Source organism: Mirounga angustirostris, unplaced genomic scaffold (assembly GCF_029215605.1).
Source record: "Mirounga angustirostris isolate CCGP_5_RB_7025 unplaced genomic scaffold, mMirAng1.0.hap1 SCAF_2, whole genome shotgun sequence".
In the NCBI taxonomy this organism is placed as follows: Eukaryota; Metazoa; Chordata; class Mammalia; order Carnivora; family Phocidae; genus Mirounga; species Mirounga angustirostris.
The window spans coordinates 35,365,514-35,384,621 of NW_026991710.1; the positions used below are offsets into that span (position 1 = coordinate 35,365,514).

General features: G+C 37.9%; 1 protein-coding gene across 7 annotated transcripts in view; it reads right to left on the reverse strand.

The window, feature by feature from the left end:
- ATP8A1 (ATPase phospholipid transporting 8A1) overlaps window positions 1–19,108 on the reverse strand; it is a 219,181-nt gene that overhangs the window by 170,682 nt on the left and 29,391 nt on the right. For 5 of the 7 annotated variants that reach the window (XM_064584427.1, XM_064584425.1, XM_064584430.1 and 2 more), the window contains exons 2-5: window positions 14,739–14,853; window positions 13,267–13,366; window positions 12,156–12,254; window positions 4,852–4,897 (exon numbers count right to left, since the gene is read on the reverse strand). Coding sequence is in view for 4 of the 7 variants with exons in the window: in XM_064584425.1 (XP_064440495.1) it covers window positions 4,852–4,897; window positions 12,156–12,254; window positions 13,267–13,366; window positions 14,739–14,853 (360 nt within the window). In the remaining 3 variants the exon portion in view is untranslated. Of the gene's footprint in view, window positions 1–4,851; window positions 4,924–12,155; window positions 12,255–13,266; window positions 13,367–14,738; window positions 14,854–19,108 lie in introns of those variants that run through there. The other 2 variants (XM_045881223.3, XM_064584429.1) reach the window with 2 other exon arrangements.

Genomic DNA, 19,108 nt, shown 5'->3' on the forward strand with positions numbered 1-19,108 from the left:
TCACACCTGTTTTTCCTTTCTTACTTTAACAATGGCCCTAAATTTCCTCAGTGGGTTTCTGCTCCTCACTTTGCAACTTTTATTCATGGGACAAATGAAAGACAATCTGGGCTTCGATTTCCCCTCAAATAAATGCAGGCTCCGTCCAGAGCTACTGTTGAAAATACCAAACCAGTTAAATATATACAACCCTAAGATCTTTGCAATAATTTGAAAACATTAACAATCTTGTAAGTGTCTAAAAACATGATTTAGGCCATACAGGTGCTCAATTCTTAAGCCTAATGTTTAAGATCATGGAAACAGTACTCCCTAAGAACTATTTGATGACGCCCATGTGGCAGAGCATCTGTTCAGGCCTACAGGATGGATCCGATGTGGGGATACCTCTAGGGAGACACACAGGCAGTGCCCTGACTTTTTCAATACACAGGAAACTGGTGCTATCCCAAGTCCCTTAGCATGGAATGAAGTCCTCCAGAAGGATTCAGCCTTTAATAGGTCGTTTCAGGCTTACCATCCTCAAACAGTCCACCCAGGCCAACTCTACACCTTTCTCACAAAGGGCTTTAAGGGCGAACTGGTTTCTCATGGGAGAGAGGTAACTATGTGCCCCGCAGGGAAGCAGCCTCCTTACTGGCTATCAGTGACCACCACTTCACTTCCACTTCCAAGAAGGCTGAGGTAGCTCCAGTGCAGGAAGACAGAGCTAAAGATGAGATCTGGTATTTTTAGGTACATGTTTCGTTGCTGCTGTCCTTTTCTCAATTAAAACAGAGAAAAACAGCTTTATTAAAAACTGACTCTGATGTCTGCTATGTAATAAAGCAAGGTATGAAACAATCTAACTAGTAATTAATGGTGGTCCTCGTTCAACTATGGCATGAAAGCAGGTGACTGATGGGCTGCCAGGAACCACAGGTTATCTCCCATCTATTCTCACTGGTGGAATGTATACACATGATCCTTCAGGGAAGATCCAAACCTGGGATTTTTTTTAAAAAAAGCAAAGCTATTCCATTAGGGGGCATTTTTAACTTTAATTTTTAAGATCCTCAATATCTTTTATAGTCTGCACCTGAGCCCCATCTTTTCCCAGGCCTCTGCATTGTGATTTTATGTGAAACTACCATTCCACTTGAAATATTGGCACACTAGCCATAATAGCACACTTCATGAAAAAAATATAAATATATATTTATAATTTAAAAAGAGAACTGCTCAACCACTATCATAGATTCGACAGAGATTATCTTCAATTTACATATTACAATGATAATAATGAATTTACAATTTACAAATTCCTGCAGAGATAAATTTGGCAAAACAACCCAGATGAGGGAGAACAGGGAGAGACTGCCCCTAGTGTGTGTGTAGAAACATGGAGAGCGATATATCAAATACTCTGAGTTCAAATATTGAGGAAGAAATCAGAGAACATGAAGGTAAGTTTAGATGCAAAGAAAACCAGGGCATTCTGAATTTGGCAGTGCTCTGGAGCTTTGGGTAATGGAAGTGATAAGTAGACACAGTACCGTGTTCATAGGAGGCAAAGTGATGATATGATGACTTCAACAGAGAAGGTAAAGAGACAGCAAAAGCTTCCATCACATTAGCATTTTATCAGTGCTTGCAAAACAGTCTCAGATACAGTATTGTGAAAACACTGCCTTTCGTCTTGTTTACACCGCAGATGATGAATTTTCAAAAAGTCTCCTTTCATTTCTAGTCTCTTCTTGCTTTTTTGTCTGTACTCAAGTATCTATATGGAGAGTGATTCATTCACCCATACAGGCGTCTGGGCTAAGAGATTTGGGGAATACCAAGATGAGTATGAGGAATCACCTACCTAGTACACGCAAACCATCATATGAGAAAAACATGGGAGCCCAGAGAAGCAATCACAATTCATTGGGAGGAGTGAACCACAATACTCAAGGACTCACTCATACTCCCTGGACTTCTGACCATCAATTTGCTCTGCTCTCCCTCAGCAGGTAGGTCCTCAGAGAGCAACCTACAGTTTTACATTTGCCAGCCCACTGACCCATCTACCTAAGCAACTTCTATATCTCTAGGACAAGAAATGGCTTATTCCCATAAGTATTGATGATAGGCTCAAAATGTAAAGTTTATGAAGTCGTGAGTTAAGTCCCAAATCTATCACTTCATCTGGATTGGATTCATTAGTTCATGAAAATGAGGCATCAGATAGTCTACAGTCAAATGGATGAAAACATTGTAAATGAAATTATGAATTTATATTTTTGAAGTCATTAGAGAATGACAGAAAAAAGTCACTCTAGTGCTTCGATGTAAAATAAGGAGACAAAACACTCATTTCTGTAAGGAGAGAGGATTAATATTTGAATCTGACAGAAAGGTATCCTCTCACATATTACATGGTCTTGGTAAACATTTATAAAATGAAAATTTAAGTTAAATACTTCAAATGCCTGCCAAAAAATTATCTGTCAAAAATACCCCCCTTCCCACTCCTACACCCATTCTTGCCTCAATTCAGGAAAGCAAATTGAATTTCATTTTGGTCTACTGACAACAGATGGCTTTCATATGAAGCAATTTCAGTTATCTGACAGCAAACAGTATCCTACTCAAACATTTCTGTTATCTCCTATTAACTGCAAAACAAAAAGACAATCAACACTCAACGAGGCAAAGAAAAAAATACTATTCCCTCAGAAAATAAACTTAAGTATCAAACTAAAAGTCAGAATTTCTTGGATATAGAATTCTCAAGCTTTCTGCTGATTTAAATGGCTTTTATAGCTATTAAGCCCTAACGTTTTATTTTTGACATGAGTTTTATATACTATAGAAGCTTTCCCTCTCACTTGCCTGTTCTTCATTTTTAGCCATAGAGCTAATCCTGTTAATCCAGGATTAACTGATGAACCAAGAATGATAACCAAGAAAGAATATTTTCTCTAAAAAGGAGAGAAAAGTGAGTATTTGGGGAAGTAGGTAAGTTCCTGGAAAATTGGAGAACCGATCAGTACAAGGTATAGTAGCCTAAAATCATCATAGCTTATGATGGTTGCTCTTCAATCATACAATATTGATTTCTTGGGCCAAGGCTTGAAGATAAATAACTGCTAGTCCCTGAAGATAGCCCTTGCAAGATAGCTACAAGATACATCATGTATTGGAAAAACAGTTACGTATTTTTAGTTCAAAAGCTGTTACTGAATATTCTAAGCCACACAGCAACAAATGCAAATGTATTTTTGCATATTGTCCAAAACAGCAGTACCAGTAACATCTGGATTTTTTCTCCTTTCAATTCCTATGGTTGTCTCTTCCCATCCAAATTCCTAGTTCCTTTGTCCCCAGGCTACATATAACCTCTTACTCCATTCCACTCTGTTCTCCAACTTTAATCTGGATGGTCAACCTGTCTCTTTTTGGCTTGTAAACCTTCAACAGTTATTCAGTATACTCAAGAAAAGTTGGAATCTCCTTGGGTTGGCATGCAAGCCCTGGAAATTTTGACCTTGGCATTCCTTTTTAATCATGTGTTTGCTTCCCTTTGACATGAATCTCTTTTCTTCATCTGACACTCTGGTAATGGTTCAACAAGGCAATCCAGCAGCCTTCTTCATCTCTGTTCAAGATAACCTCTCTTCCCTCTTTCTCACTCAACACACATGTAAGGTCTTCCCATTTGGACACCTCTGCTCATTCAAAGTGTTCCCTAAGATTATAGATCGACCTCAAACTACCCCACAGTTTTCTCTCCTTCTTTTAGATCCATGTAGGACTTAACATAGGAACCATTATTTGCCACAAAAATCTAGAGACATTGAGACCATGTAATCCAAACCTTTCATTTTGATCCATACAAGATCATATCTTGCAGTTGTGCTTTTATATAGTTCCCATCTTATGCTTTCTCACATGTCCCATAATAAATAATGTTATCTCAGTAAATATTTTGTTAATTTATTAAGTGATACTTTAATAAATGCACCTTCCTCAAATGTATCAAAAATCAGCAGATAATCCTTTCAGTGGAGGGCATAAGCAGATGATCCCTTTGGAAGAAAAGCAGGGTATCTGGCAGGGTCCCATAAAAATCACAGCAGTATAAAAATACTGTTTTTAATTACCAGCTAATTTTGGCAGATATGGCTGATCCTCATCACATCAGGGAACTTCAGAGAGAGATGAGATTCCCAGATGGGGCAAGCTCAGGGATGGGATAAGATGTCTATTTCACATGTTCCTGGGTATTTTTTTTTTTTTTAATCTAAGAAGCATTATGGTCTATTTATGGTCTTGTGCTAAAGGTCGTTTTGGTTTTTGCTGTGTCAAAAAAAGACCCACAACAAAAGAGCCATGTCAAAATGCCACATGCTTCCCAGAAGCTGGCCTGGTTTTTGTTTTATTTCTGGACATATATCATCTGTGTGTACAGTAGAACACAAAGTGCTTCCAACATGCCTTTTAACAAGTAACATCACATCTGATTGTTTTCTATAAATCTTACCTAGAGTAACATCTATTGTTCACCAACAAAAGATGACATCTTGCAGCATTTAACATGTCTAAACAACTGCTGATTTCATGAACAGTATTTCAGAATACATTGCTATGAGGTATTTAAATGTATTAAAAATGTTATTTTTCAAAAGTATTACCACTGTAAATCATTCTAATATGAATTTAAGTGTCCATGCTAATAAATGCTACAAAAAAAAAAGTTTACCCTGGAACAAGAACTTAAGAGATACACAGTATTTCAATTGAATTACATTTAATTGAAGTGATTTGTATATATTACTATGAGTATATTTGATAGATATGAGAAATAAAATGTAAAAATCCTACCTTGTGTCTGTTTCTTGTTCACTGCATTATCAGCTTTATGTCGTTTCTAAAGTTTAAAAGCAAAAACAAGAACTGTGAAAAAATGGATGAGATTAATAAAACAAAGTAGCATCTACAACAAGAAAGATTTCTTTCAACTTATGTTTCCCAAGGCTTTTATCCTTTTATACCCTATATCAATTTTATAAGCATGCCGGGGTGTGGTGATAAGAAGAATCAGAGGGTAGGTAGGAATTTTAAAATTGAAAGCACAATCTATAGCATCTTCAAACAATAGTCCTCTTCTGGGAGCACAGCTGTACACTCCTCAGAAGGATCATATATTATTACACAGGTAAGATTAAAATTTTAATGTAATGGAAAAGGCTGATTTAGCTTTTTGCTTAAATAACTCACTTAAAAAAGAAGATGCCCAAGAGAATTATCTGTAAAAACTACCATTTAATAGTGGTACTGAAATATTTTCAGCTTCTTATGAAATTCATTATCTAATTAGGCTGAGTACATCCTCCATAATTTTTTTCTTCTTTTTTTTGCATTTGTAAATATTTTATTTATGAACATTTTTTTGTAGTTTTTATTATGTTATGTTAGTCACCATACAATACATCATTAGTTTTTGATGTAGTGATCCACGATCCATTGTTTTCGTGTAACACCCAGTGCTCCATGCAGTATGTGCCCTCCTTAATACCCATCACCGGGCTAATCAATCCCCCCTCCCCCCTCCCCTCTAGAACTCTGTTTGTTTCTCAGGTCCATAGTCCCTCATGGTTCATCTCTCCCTCCAATTCCCCCCGCCCATTTTTCCCTTCCTTCTCCTAATGTCCTCCATGTTATTCCTTATGTTCCACAAATAAGTGAAACCATATGATAATTGACTTTCTCTGCTTGACTTATTTCGCTTAGCATAATCTCGTCCAGTCCCATCCATGTTGATGTAAAAGTTGGGTATTCATCCTTTCTGATGGCTGAGTAGTATTCCATTGTAGATATGGACCACATCTTCTTTATCCATTCATCTGTTGAAGGGCATCTCGGCTCTTTCCACAGTTTGGCTATTGCGGACATTGCTGCTATGAACATTGGGGTGCATATGGCCCTTCTTTTCACTACATCTGTGTCTTTGGGATAAATACCCAGTAGTGCAATTGCTGGGTCATAGGGTAGCTCTATTTTTAAATTTTTGAGGAACCTCCACACTGTTTTCCAAAGTGGCTGTACCAACTTGCATTCCCACCAACAGTGTAAGAGGATTTCCCTTTCTCCACAACCTCTCCAACATTTGTTGTTTCTTTCCCTGTCCATTTTGGCCATTCTAACTGGTGTAAGGTGGTATCTCAGTGTGGTTTTGATTTGGATTTCCCTGATGGCTAATGATGATGAACACTTTTTCATGTGTCTGTTAGCCATTTGTATGTCTTCTTCAGAGAAGTGTCCATCTCTTCTGCCCACTTTTTGACTTGATTATTTGTTTTTTGGGTGTTGAGTTTGAGAAGTTCTTTATAGATCTTGGATACCAGCCCTTTATCTGTAGTGTCATTTGCAAATATCTTCTCCCATTCTGTGGGTTGCCTCTTTGTTTCGTTGACTATTTCCTTTGCTGTGCAGAAGCTTTTTATCTTGATGAAGTCCCAAAAGTTCATTTTTGCTTTTGTTTCACTAGCTTTTGGAGATGTATCTTGAAAGAAGTTGCTGTGGCCGATGTCAAAGAGGTTACTGCCTATGTTCTCCTCTAGGATTTTGATGGATTCCTGTCTCACATTGAGGTCTTTCATCCACTTTGAGTTTATCTTTGTGAGTCATCCTCCATAATTTAATGACATATTGATGTCTGTCAATGACTAGAACCAAACACATATACCATGTGCGTAAAGCCTCTTGCATCCACTGCTTCTCAGTGGTCCCTTCTCCACATCATGAACCACTGAATCACATGATGCTATTCTCCTTCCTACCAAAAGCACCAAAAAAATTAGATGCTAAACAGGTGAGTTAGCCTGAGTCTAGGTGGGTGAATATGAAGAGTCACATAAGCCGAAGTTTTAGAGCAGAGAGTAGAAGAAACGAAAGGTCAGAGGAAAGGTGAGAACTTGAGTGGCCAGGGGAAGCTATCTTGTCTACGGTTCAACTAGAGGTTTTCCATGGCTTCCGTCTAAACTTACAGCATCAAGTGTAACACATCAGCCTGCTGACTTTTGTAGAAAAGTGATGAGTATAACTAACTCTGAGCTCAAAAATTCTATCATTAAAGCTCAAGGTCAGATTTAGCTGCAGAGACCTGACCATAAGGTGGGTTAGAATGAATGTGAAACAAAGGAGTTCCTAATTTTTCCATTTGAGAAGAAATACGGTTTTTAGAATCACAGTGCAAATATGACCATACTCTCCAAGAGAAAATGCCAGAGTTGTGGATTAGCACTCCTCCCAAAACAGCAACACTCAGGAGTGTCCTAATAGCTGGCAGCGGGAACGCAGTTCCCACAAACAATCAGCCACTGAACTGCACAAAATGCAAAGAGAGCATTCAAAACGCCTCTGTGGAAGGCTTGTAGAAAATAATTCTTGCCACATCTATAAACAGGAACACATTACAATTCTTTCTCAGAGCAAAACACTAATAAAACGGTAAAAATGTAGACTTTCATTAGGCAAACTATTGCTTCCAAAAGTAAGCTTATGATTTACCAGATGTTCTTAATACATTTTTAAAGTTTAAACTTGTAGCACCAGTAGAGAATATTTTATAATTGATGAAACTCTCAAATACTTACTGTTTTTTATTGTTCATAAAGATCTTAAGAAAATTAGAAAGTAGCCCAAAATAAATTTGGGTTCAAAGTAATGGTCCAAAACAAATTTAGATATATGAAGGAGGTGCAAATATTTCCAAAACAATGGATATCTATGACAGACAATAGTTAGACTTCCAACTGAAGGAGACAAATAAAAGCTAATTAATGAAACATTCTACTTAAACAGGAAATTTAATCTTAGTGAGACCTAAGGAGATCCTGAACATTATTTTCCATCTACAGAGAATTCCTGTATAGGAGAATTCTTGTACAGCTCTTTCCTCAGTCTTCCCACCACAGAATAAATTCGGTTGCTTGTCAAGAAATAATTGTGTGGAATATACATAAGGATCTATCCAGATAGGTAGATTCTAATCTTAAAACCATAAAAAAAAAAAAAAAAAAGAGAAAAGCATCTCTGGATCCCAAACAGATTTTTATTCCTTCTAAAACAAACACTTCAGAAAACATTACTACAGCTATTCCATGAGTTCAAATACCTCCACTGTCCTATAGTGAGAATTCATTTCATATCACTGAGGGCTAGTGAATTACTTAATATTATCAATATTTAACTGACAGTGTATCAATAAACTGTACCGTATAAATAGTACCATGAACTTTAGAATACTGAAGTATGTAATGTGGACCACTCCCTCCTGGGAACCCTTCCTAAGTGGTTTTTATCTTATCATTGCCCAGGTGTTCCACCTGTACCTTGGTCCCTTCTTCATCTCCTATCTTGTGCTACAGTGATGGAATTCCTCAAGGCTTACTCCCTGGCCCTCTTCGCTTCTTACTCTATACTCTCTTCCCAGCTCAGCTCATCCATACCTGCAGTTTCACTTGTAACTGATACATAAATATATACTAGCCAAGACTCTCATCTGAGCTCCAGACAGTTATATCCAGTAGCCTCCTTGACATCTCCCTCTGGCAGTCTCAGAGGCATCTCCTGCTGTGTCCACAAGGCAATCTAGGACGTTAACCCCCAAGCCTTGGTCCTTGTTCTCAGACATGGAACCATACACCATCCACTTGCACAAACCAGGAACTTGAGGTCATCCTTAGCATCTTCTTCTCCTTCTCACTTCCACCCAATCCTTCTTCATTCAATAATATTTACAAAACACCATGAGCCAGGCCCTGTTACTATTGGTGAGGATACAACAATGAACAAGAGACAAAACTCTTGTTCTTTATGGAGCTTACATTCTAGTGGTCGGAGAGAGAATGTGAACAAAATAAGTAGGGCATGTAGCATGTTGGATGGTGAAAAGTCTTATCAATTCTACTCCTAAAAAGATATTGAATTCATTTCTCTATATTACTTTATCTGCAGTGCCACCTGGTCTAAGATCTCTTCATTTTTTTTTTTTTTATACCAGCTACTAGAATATTCTTCTAACTAGTGTACGCAAATCCTGTTTCCTTCCAATCCATTTTCTATATTTTAGTCAAAAAGATATTTGGATGATGATAGTACAGTTAACATTTATTCATCACTTACTAGAACTAGGTTCTATTCTAAGGACTTCAGTGCATCATTTAATTCTTAGCCAAAAGGCAAAATAGCTGGTGTGGTTACTTGATTAATGTCTGTCTCTTCTACTGGACTGCAAGCTCTAAACTGGCTACTTTTACTCACTAACCTCTTCCTTGTATTTGGTCTCTGAACACTGTGGACTTTAAAAAATTATCCTTTTTTTTTTTTTTAACGAATTAAGTTTATCAGAGTTTAAGTTAACACATGTATAGCAAAGAAGGCATGTGTTTCATGGTGAATATTATCAATTTAACAACTGATCTTGACCCTTACCATAAGAGTTGGCATCTGACAAGATGCAGTTTTTTTTTTTTAAACTAAAAGTTCTCCACCAATTTTAGAGTATTTTCAAGTAAGTGTTTATGTCATTTGCTACTTGCACATTAAAAACAAGAAATCGTATTATGTTAAGCTATGCAAAGCATCAAGAGTTAGAATGCACTGGGTGGAGGTAAGTCTTAGGTGTCTCCCCTGGAGGGAATTCTTACTGTTTTACTGTAACTGTTCAACAGAACATGAAAGAAGGCTTACTGGAAGATAAGCTGTGTTTTATTCACTGACATAAGAGTGGGAGACATAACTAGTCTTCACCAATATCTCATTTTCTTCTCTTTTCGTGGACACCGAGATTAACTTCCTTCTTGTCTTGTCACTAGTTCTAATATTAGACTGTAAGCAGAGGTGATGTGCTCCATTTCTGGACCACAAATTTCTGGACCTCCATTCTCTCCTTCTTCTGCTCTGGTGACCACCACTATTCCACATAGCAGACTCTCAATTCAGCTGCATCCCTGAGTGACTACATGAGCAATGGGGCCTGCTGCCCACCCTTCCTCCCAGATAAAAACCTGCAGTGTCTTTGAAAATGTGAAAAATAAACTTAGGTTTAAGCCACTGACATTTGGGACATGATTATTACTGCAGCAAAAGTTGAACATATCCTAATACCTATCCTAGTGAATTCTTGGCACCTAAGTACTGCTTCATATATTTTGATGAATGAATGGGCCAATACATGTATTCATTATAATTACTGATAAAGATACTCTTTGGGCAATCATCTAAACTATTTGACTTTTTTCCTTTTCTAGGGAGTAATTTTTCAAACTTTCTATCACCTATAAGTTGATATAAATGTCTTGTTAAACAATTCTTAACCTATTTTGTCAATTTCTTAACAATGATTTTATTGGAAAAGTACTCCACATAATACTATCACCCCACCCAACTATTACTACATCCTCCAGGAAGTACCTGATAAGCTGTTTTCTAGGAGTACCCAATTATTACATTGTGCCAATAAGAGTTCTGTTACAAAAAACAAACCAACAAACAAAAAAAACCCTCTTGGATATTTTCATAGAGAGGGGTACTAAAAACCATAGCTAGAGAGCTTATAGTATTGTTAGGGAAAAAGAAAAAAGGACAGGCAGCTTAGAGCAGTGATAATAACATGGAGCTCTGGAACCAAACTGCCTTGTTTTGAATTCTCACAGCCCCAGTTATTAACTGTGTGACCCTGGGCAAGTTACCTTGATCCTCTGTGCCTCCTCTCCCTTATCTGTAAAATGGGGATAATACCAGTAATCCTTTAGAGAGTGGCTATAAGACTTAATAAATGTAAAGGATATAAAACAAGTACATGGATCCCAGAAACTCAATAGATGTGATGAATACTATTGTTGGTGACTTGCCACAAAAACAGAACAAGAGCTGGATGAGAAGGAATCTGATCCCAACCATTTCTTGGACAAGTTTCATGATCTCTCTAAGCCCCAGCTTCCTTACCTTTAAAATGGGATTAATATCCAACTCGTAAAGTTATTGAAGAAATTAAATGGGAAAAGCATTTGCAAAAACAATAGCACAATGTCTAGTAAATAATATATGCTTCATCAAAACTATGTCAAAGAAAGAAAAGGGAGTACATAAGGCAAACAAAGAGACCAATTACAGTAAAGACCGATCCTTATGGATTGCTCGATCCAAGTACAATTTAAAGGATGGTGAGTCTGTGTGGAACAATATAGGTAAAAAGAGAGTCCCTTAAATTTTCAGCTTGTGGTCCCCATCAAGCATGTCATTTCCAATCAAGAGGACTGTGATGTTTTACACACACGCACATAGACATAAAACCTCTGTCTGTATTCTTAGACACTTGGATGCTTTTGAGACTGATGATCTAAATGGACACTTGACCCGTTTCAATTTGATTCTCTACAGAAATAATATAAATGTTTGTGCAACTTTAAATTGGAGCTTCCTAAAGAATGTCTCAGGCCTTCCTCGCCTTACCATCTGACTTGCCTAAGGCTCGACAGAAGGTCATCTTATATAGGCCAAGTATTTAAAGAGCAAAGGAAAAAAAAAATTGGCTTCCTCAACTAAGGTAGTTAAAATAATGGTAGAAGAGGAAAAAGAAAAGTCTGAATTTATTTTGGGGAACTTATTTTATGAACAGGAAATTGACTTCCCCTTTTCTCAGCTACTACAGATTAATACTACTTTCTTCCAATAAAATAAAAGGAAGCTTAAAACTACTAAAGATGAAAAGGAATCAACGGTATTTAATAAAGTGAAAACCGTGCATATGACTTAAACATAAAACATACATTCAAAGACCCTTTACACTGAGATAATTTGGAGGCTACTGTGTTTAACTTGAAATAATGTTCAAATGGAACATTGGGCATAATGTTCAAATATAGTTTTCTCTCCAAGCCAATTATTGCATTTAATTTCTTTCGCTACTAAACTACAAATGCAGAGAACACTCTGCCAAGCATTCTGTAACAGTAATCCTGTAGAAACTAAGAACGGTGGACTCCAGAGCATATTCTACATGTTTTTAAGTTGAATGGGCATTTTAAACAGCCTGTGTCAAGAATTAAAGAGAAACCAATATTTTAAAATATGCATATAAAATAAGGCACATTTATTTATGAAAAAAATTAAGTACTTACAATATCTTCTATGATCTCTTTGACGGCTGCCACAGCTAAAATAAATAAGAGAGGAACCAGTGTTGTATAGCGACCTGTTGGTGATACATCAGGTATTTGCTATTTGGGGGAAAAAAAAAATCCAGTGAGAACTAGCAAGTTTATAATATGTTTAAAAACAACCAAGTCTTAGTGCCTCTTAAAATACCCTTCAGTGATTTTACTACTGTGGCAGACTAACACTGAGTGAGGCAGTTTGCTCCTGTCTAGGAAGTGGCTAGAAGAGCATGTGAGCTGGCTTCATGACAAGCTGTTGTGTGTGTGAGACTAACACCTACAAAGGGGAGTTAGTTAAATATCATATAATCATTAAAAATGATATTCTAAAGACACACCGAAACACATGGGAAAATATCCACACATTATCACATGGTTAAAGCAGAATATAAAACATACGTGTTCTACGATCTTCTTTTTGTAAGCTAAATCAATAAACAATACACGGGAGGGGAAAGATGAGGAAGATATACACCCCGATGTCAAGAGCAGTTGCCTCTTAGTGGCGGAAAAGTGAGAGTTTTACTATTTTTTTATTTCTTCAATTTTTTTCTCTAATTATTTTTACTCTGAATGTATGTTTTTTAATAAAATGAAACTTTTTTCCCCCCGATTACTACTAACTCAAATACAAAAAAGAAACAAGTTTTAAAATGGAAATTCTTAACAAAAAAAAAAATTAAAAAAAAATAAAATGGAAATTCTTATAAGGTTCAGAATTGACTGTTACTGTTACTAAAATAAATTAATATTTAATTAATATTTGAAGAAAAAGTTCCATCCCCCCCTTACCATTAAATTTCATCCCTGCCATATCAAATTGACAGAATGTTTAAAATAAGCTGATAAAAATGATTAAAAAATAAATAAAAAATAAAATAAGCTGATAAAAATGAATCAAATTCATTCTGGAATTCTGACATTGCTTGTGGCAGGAACTGGAAATGTCCACCCAAACCAACTTGTCTCTCTGTGTTTAGCTAAAGCTTTGGAAGATTGGTCATGGGTTTAACAAAAACATTTATTAGTATCTGAACATTTGACTTTGAACTGAAGTTTTATGATGTGACTTTACCTGAAGCAGTGCAATAAAGAGAAAAAATGAGTTAGCAGCTCTTCTGAACTGAGAGTAGAGAAATCTTGGAAGGAATGTGATTATGTTGTATTTTGCAGTGCTAGAAAACAAAATGAAAAGTAGCATAAAACTTAATTACTCCATAATTAGCACCCACACTTACAAAATTCTATTATCATCACATAAAAAATTAGATGAACATTTGCCCTCTGTTTCAAATTGGGAGAATATTGCAAATGGTCATTAACCTAAATGAATATGAGTGAAAGGAACTGTCGAATTAAATAGTAAGAGTCTAATTTTCTTCACAATATCTTTTGTTCTCTTTGGCCAACCATCCTTTTTTTTAACACACTAGGAGTAGCTTACAAATCAATGATGGTGCATCAATAAAAAAATCTTACAAAAAAAATCAAATTTGAGCAAGACCGGGAACTTTAAACAGAGATGCCTACATAGGATAATTTCAGAAAAATGGGAAGTTTTCTAGGGTTCTGTTCAAATTTTCTCCGTAGTCCCTCTAGGAACTTGGCTAGGACTCCACACTGAACATACCAACTATGTCTGCAATCAGTAAGATATCAACACTTAGGTCTTGAAAACATCCAATCTTCTTTTATTTAAATAGAAAGAAGATTACATGAGTTGATAATTGTGAAGCTGGATGATGGGTACAAGGGAGTTCGTTGTGCTATTTACTTTTATGTTTAATGCTTTCCACAATAAAATCTTTTAAAAATTAAAAAAATAGGAGATTACAGGAATGCATACCACATTCCCCAAACTGAGAAAGTTACTCTAGAATGTGAAGTTGTAAATATGAATTGTAAATGGGCATTTCTCAAGTCCAGGAATTTTGCCACAGGAGAAACACTGGGCTAGCATAAGGGGTAAGGGAGTGTTCATGTTCACTCCATTCCAGAGGCCACTTAGTGAACAGTGCTTACAACAGTGATACTTTTTATACTATTGTTGGAAGGAAAATGTAACGGTGGAGTAATTCTCACAGCCCTCCATTCCTCAACACCATACTAAATTTTACAACTATCAAACGCCAATATTTAAAGACTATGTAACAAAAAGGAGTTCTTGGTGAAGAACTGCAAAGACCTCTTCTAAAATGTAAAAACTTGTTGGCCAAAAACAATAATTCATCCCTCTATTAACAGGTTTGAGACAAAGGTATGTATCCATAAGCAGCTTTCACTATCCAGACACTATAAATATAATTGGGAGAATATGGCTGTTTATCCTTTCTGCTCCTTCCAACTTCCAGATTCTTATTCCCATCTCTTTATTGGCCAGAAGATGGAGAAAAGAGCTGATTCATAGTGCCTCCAGTGAGCTTTCAAATAGTAACTGATTTAACTGAAAGCTCTCTGTAAGCATTTTTGTTTTGGCCAGAGAGGGGAGATGGCCTATTAGGTTCCGCTGTGATAGCTGGTCCCACAGAGATCTTTGGTAGGTCCTACCTGACATGATTATTGCAGAATTTTGTCAGCTGGGGCTGGTTGATGAATATAGTCCGTATTTCCTCCTGGTCAGCCAGTGAAGTCTTCTCTGAGACATCATCGGTCTTCTCATAACCTTAAAGAGAGACAGTCTTCTTATTCAGTAAGAAATCTTTCACGTTAGTATCCAGACAAAAACATACTTCATAACTACTTGGGGTTCTAAATTATGTTAAAAGCTGCATGCTTCCACCTGATTGATGTTCTTGCTTCTTTTATAGTAAAAGAAGGAAAATCCCCACATCTCCTATTTCTACTAAATTTGAAAGGCAGCATTTAATAGTCATGTAAAAACTGACCGTTTCAAAAACAGTAACATCATTTTGCAATATTTCATCATTCCCCCATAAATGTTCAACTTCTTTCCATTATGTAAGAATACATCTGAAAGTAACAAAAATTTTAAACTAGTTTCCATTACAGTTTTAGACAAAACTAAGAGAGGGGTAATTTAAAATATATTTTTAAAATGTAAGTATACACATTTAATACCTTTCTGGTGTTTCTTTTCTTTTCTTTTTTTTTTCTTTTTGGTGAAGACAGAAAGAAAGATACCCATTAAGGTTTAAATAGGCAACCACCATGCTGTGGTATGACCACAACTCACTGTGATAATCTTAATCTTTCCACTAATGGCAATTTATGAGTTTTAAATAATGACAACTGAGTTTTAAATTTCTTGAGACCACTTCAAATCATCTCAGGATCATTCTAACAATGCAACAGATTCTGCCAATTTCAATGGGGTAACATCTTGTCACCATATTGACAACACTTTTTAAAAACACAAGTTCCAGAAGAATGGGAAAAAAATGTAAACTGCTTATTTTACTGTCTAGTGAGAATTAAATGAGACTAGATTAAATCAGTTCTTACCCCTTTCCTAGAAAGCTATCAACAGTACTCTATATTAGATAGCCATTTTTCTTTTCTTCTTTATCTAGCCAAGCCAACTCTTCCCATAAAATCTGCTGACCTATTGAACATTTCTTCTGAAGTATTCTACAATGCTAAGTCAGTGATCCTTCTCTGTATTCCCACAGGCCTCTGCACTCCCCTTTCTCCCCTGCAAAACACTTATCAGACGGTTTTGTTACTGCCTGCTTATGAGTCTGTCTCTCCCTACCAGAATGGGAACTCCCTGAGGCCATAGATGCTGGGTTACTCATCTTCCTAACACCAGTACCAACAAACAGCAAGTACTCAATAAATGTTTGCTGAATAAATATCAAATGACAAAGGAGTGGTTATTTGGCTGTCCGTCCTCCCCCCCCCCCCAACTGAGGGCAAGTACATTTTTCTCCACCCATTGATAAGGGCACTAATGACAGCCAAATGCTGGTATCAAACTGTACAAGGAAAGCTTGTCTGTGGGGTTTTGTTGCTATATGAAACCAGAAAATCATTTAGGCTTTCTACAAAGGTGGGCAACTTGAGTATGGGGACCAGTGTAGTGTGTGCAGGGGAATTCACAGGGGGCAACAAAGGGCAAGGTAGAGACAGGGGAGATGTGCTGAAAAGCACACAGGCCAAATCTTGGAAGACCTCTCACACTTGTGCAGAAGTCTGGAAGGCATCCTCTGGTTGGCAGCAAGCCACTGAAAACTTTCCAAGTAGAGAGGCGCAGAGTGAGAATGGTCACTCTGAAGGCCACATCGCTCCAAATTAAGTACCATCATATCCATTTTACGGTTTTAGATACATTAGCAGCTTTGCCTACGGTCACATGGTGAATAGTTATCTTTCACTACACCACGTTTTAGATACAAACCTCCCCCCTAGTTTTATATAATCAAAATTTTATCTATGGATTGCTATAGATTGGATGTTTGTGTCTTCCCAAAATTCATATGTAAACATGTAATCCCCAAATTGGTGGTATTAGGAGGTAGGGCATTTGGAAGGTGATCAGGTCATGAAGGTGGAGCCCTCATAAACGGGACTAGTGTCCTCACAAAAGAGACCTAGAGAGATCCCTTGTCCCTTTCCCCATGTGAGGACACATTGAGAAGATGATCAATAACCAGGAAGTGAGCCCTCACCAGACAGTGACGCTGCTGGTGTCTTGTTCTTGGACCTCCCAGGCTCCAGAACTGTGAGTAGTACAGTTCTGTTGTTCATAAGCCACCCAGTCCATGGTATTGTTACAGCAGCCTGAACGGACTAAGATATGGAATATTAAAATAGAGGGAAATAAATTTTTTTTTTAAAGATTTTATTTATTTATTTGCGAGAGAGAACGAGAGACAGAGAGCACGAGGGGGAGGAGGGTCAGAGGGAGAAGCAGACCCCCCACTGAGCAGGGAGCCCGATGTGGGACTCGATCCCGGGACTCCAGGATCATGACCTGAGCCGAAGGCAGTCACTTAACCGACTGAGCCACCCAGGCGCCCAGAGGGAAATAAATTTTTAAAAAATTTCTTAAAAATCTTTTATGAGATTTTCCTTAATGACAGCACAAAAATCATAATGTCCTATTTCTGGCACCTCAACTGGACAGAGATCCTCAGGAAAAACCAGTTCTCTGCTCTGAAGCCCTCAGATTGTATTTACTTTATGTAGCGGGACTTTTGAGGGCATGGTCCTTGGATGTTCTTAGCTGAAGAGTTAGGTGTCACTCCATAGCCATTTATATTGGGGTCTCAAATGCTGCCAGATGGCACTGGACATCACATCTCCCCCTCACATATTAATTTATAGTCAAGAATATCTACGAAGCAAAAGAATCTCCGGGACAAAGGGATTGGAATCAACCCCTTCCCTTAAATGGGAGAGTAATTAAAACAATTCTAATGGACCAGTAGGGCCCTAACCAAGGTCTGAACATAAGGGACCTCTAAAGAAAAAACTCACCAAAATCGGAGTGGAGGGATGTCTAGACTGGTGACCTGTTCTCATCCAGTAGGGGGGCTGGATGGTTCTAAGCACAGAATATTGCAGATGCCACAAGCCTGCTTCATTCAGGCACTACAGAAAAAAGCCTTAGAAAGACAGTGCAGGTGAAGCTGAGCACATGGAGCAGAATCTTCGGAGCTCAGGCAGTGGGATGCCCTGAGCAGGTCTGATACTGGAGGAGGGAGGGAGATCTGCACCAAAAGCTGGGAGCCAGGCACTCAGCCAGTGGGAGCTGGTAGTCAGCCCTGCCCTGTCTCCCTCAGGACTCCAGGGAGCTCAGCTCCTCCATTAGCAGTAACAAAGAGACCCTGCAGGCACCTGAGGCCCACTCCCAGGATGCTGAAGGCTATATGTTGCAGGTACCACCTGGTGTATGCCCCCAAATGGCTATTTATTCCTAGCAGTAGGCAGTGAGCTAGAAGTGAGCAGGCACAGCAACCTCAGGAATATCTGAGTGAATGCACCTAGCCTCACTGGTCCTCAGGAATAATCCATGAAAGTATCTGGGAAAAAGACTGGCATTCTTACTAATTTGGAATGTGGAAGTTTGTTAACTATTCTAATTAGACCCTTCGGTGAACTCTTACATTGTAGAAACAAGCAGGTTGGTTCTGGACATATGGGTAACACATTAATCTACACTCCTTCAACATCTAATGAATTAACCCACTGGGAGATGACAAGTCTAACAGCATCGGGCTTGCACAGCCTGATGGACCCAATTCCACAACAGGGGTAGATGCACCTATAGAACCAAAATCTTCAGAGTCTGTTGGGATACCTTGGCAATGGGGCCATGATACTGAAAATCTGTTTGATGCAGTTCTTTTTCCTTCCACAAAGCTGAGAAGAGTGCTACCAGTGTTTAACTCCCTGACTCACCCTTTTCCTGACCATATCCATCTCCAAACTGCAACTCACATTTAATCTGGCAATGGGATTTGACCATCAAACCCTGCACACATAGGAACAGATCTGCCTCTCTTGCAGGTGGCTCTGTTCCTCCCATGAGTTGAGCTTACAAAGAAATAACAAAGCAAACCCATTTCCCTTATTTTCAAGTTCTTGGGGGGCATCTCTGTATAGCCCCAAGTACTCAATATGGCCCCAAGTACAGACATATGAAGTAATGATAGTGACACCAGATCCAAACTCCTTCATTTTGAATTTTCCAGGAAAATAATTCAAGCATTCATCCCAGTGTCCTCACTGCTCACTCAGGCATCTGACATCCACTAATGGCATCATTACTCTTCTTAAACTAAAAGTTCTACACAGCGAAGAACCTGGTGGACATAGTCCCACACCCAGCACTGTAAGGAAAAAAAATGAAGCAGGTCTCAATAATTCCTTCTGAACCACCTTAGCTTCTTTCGGTATTGTACTCTCCAATGTCCGTAATGTCTTAAAACCAGCCAGAAGCAAACCAGTCTCCT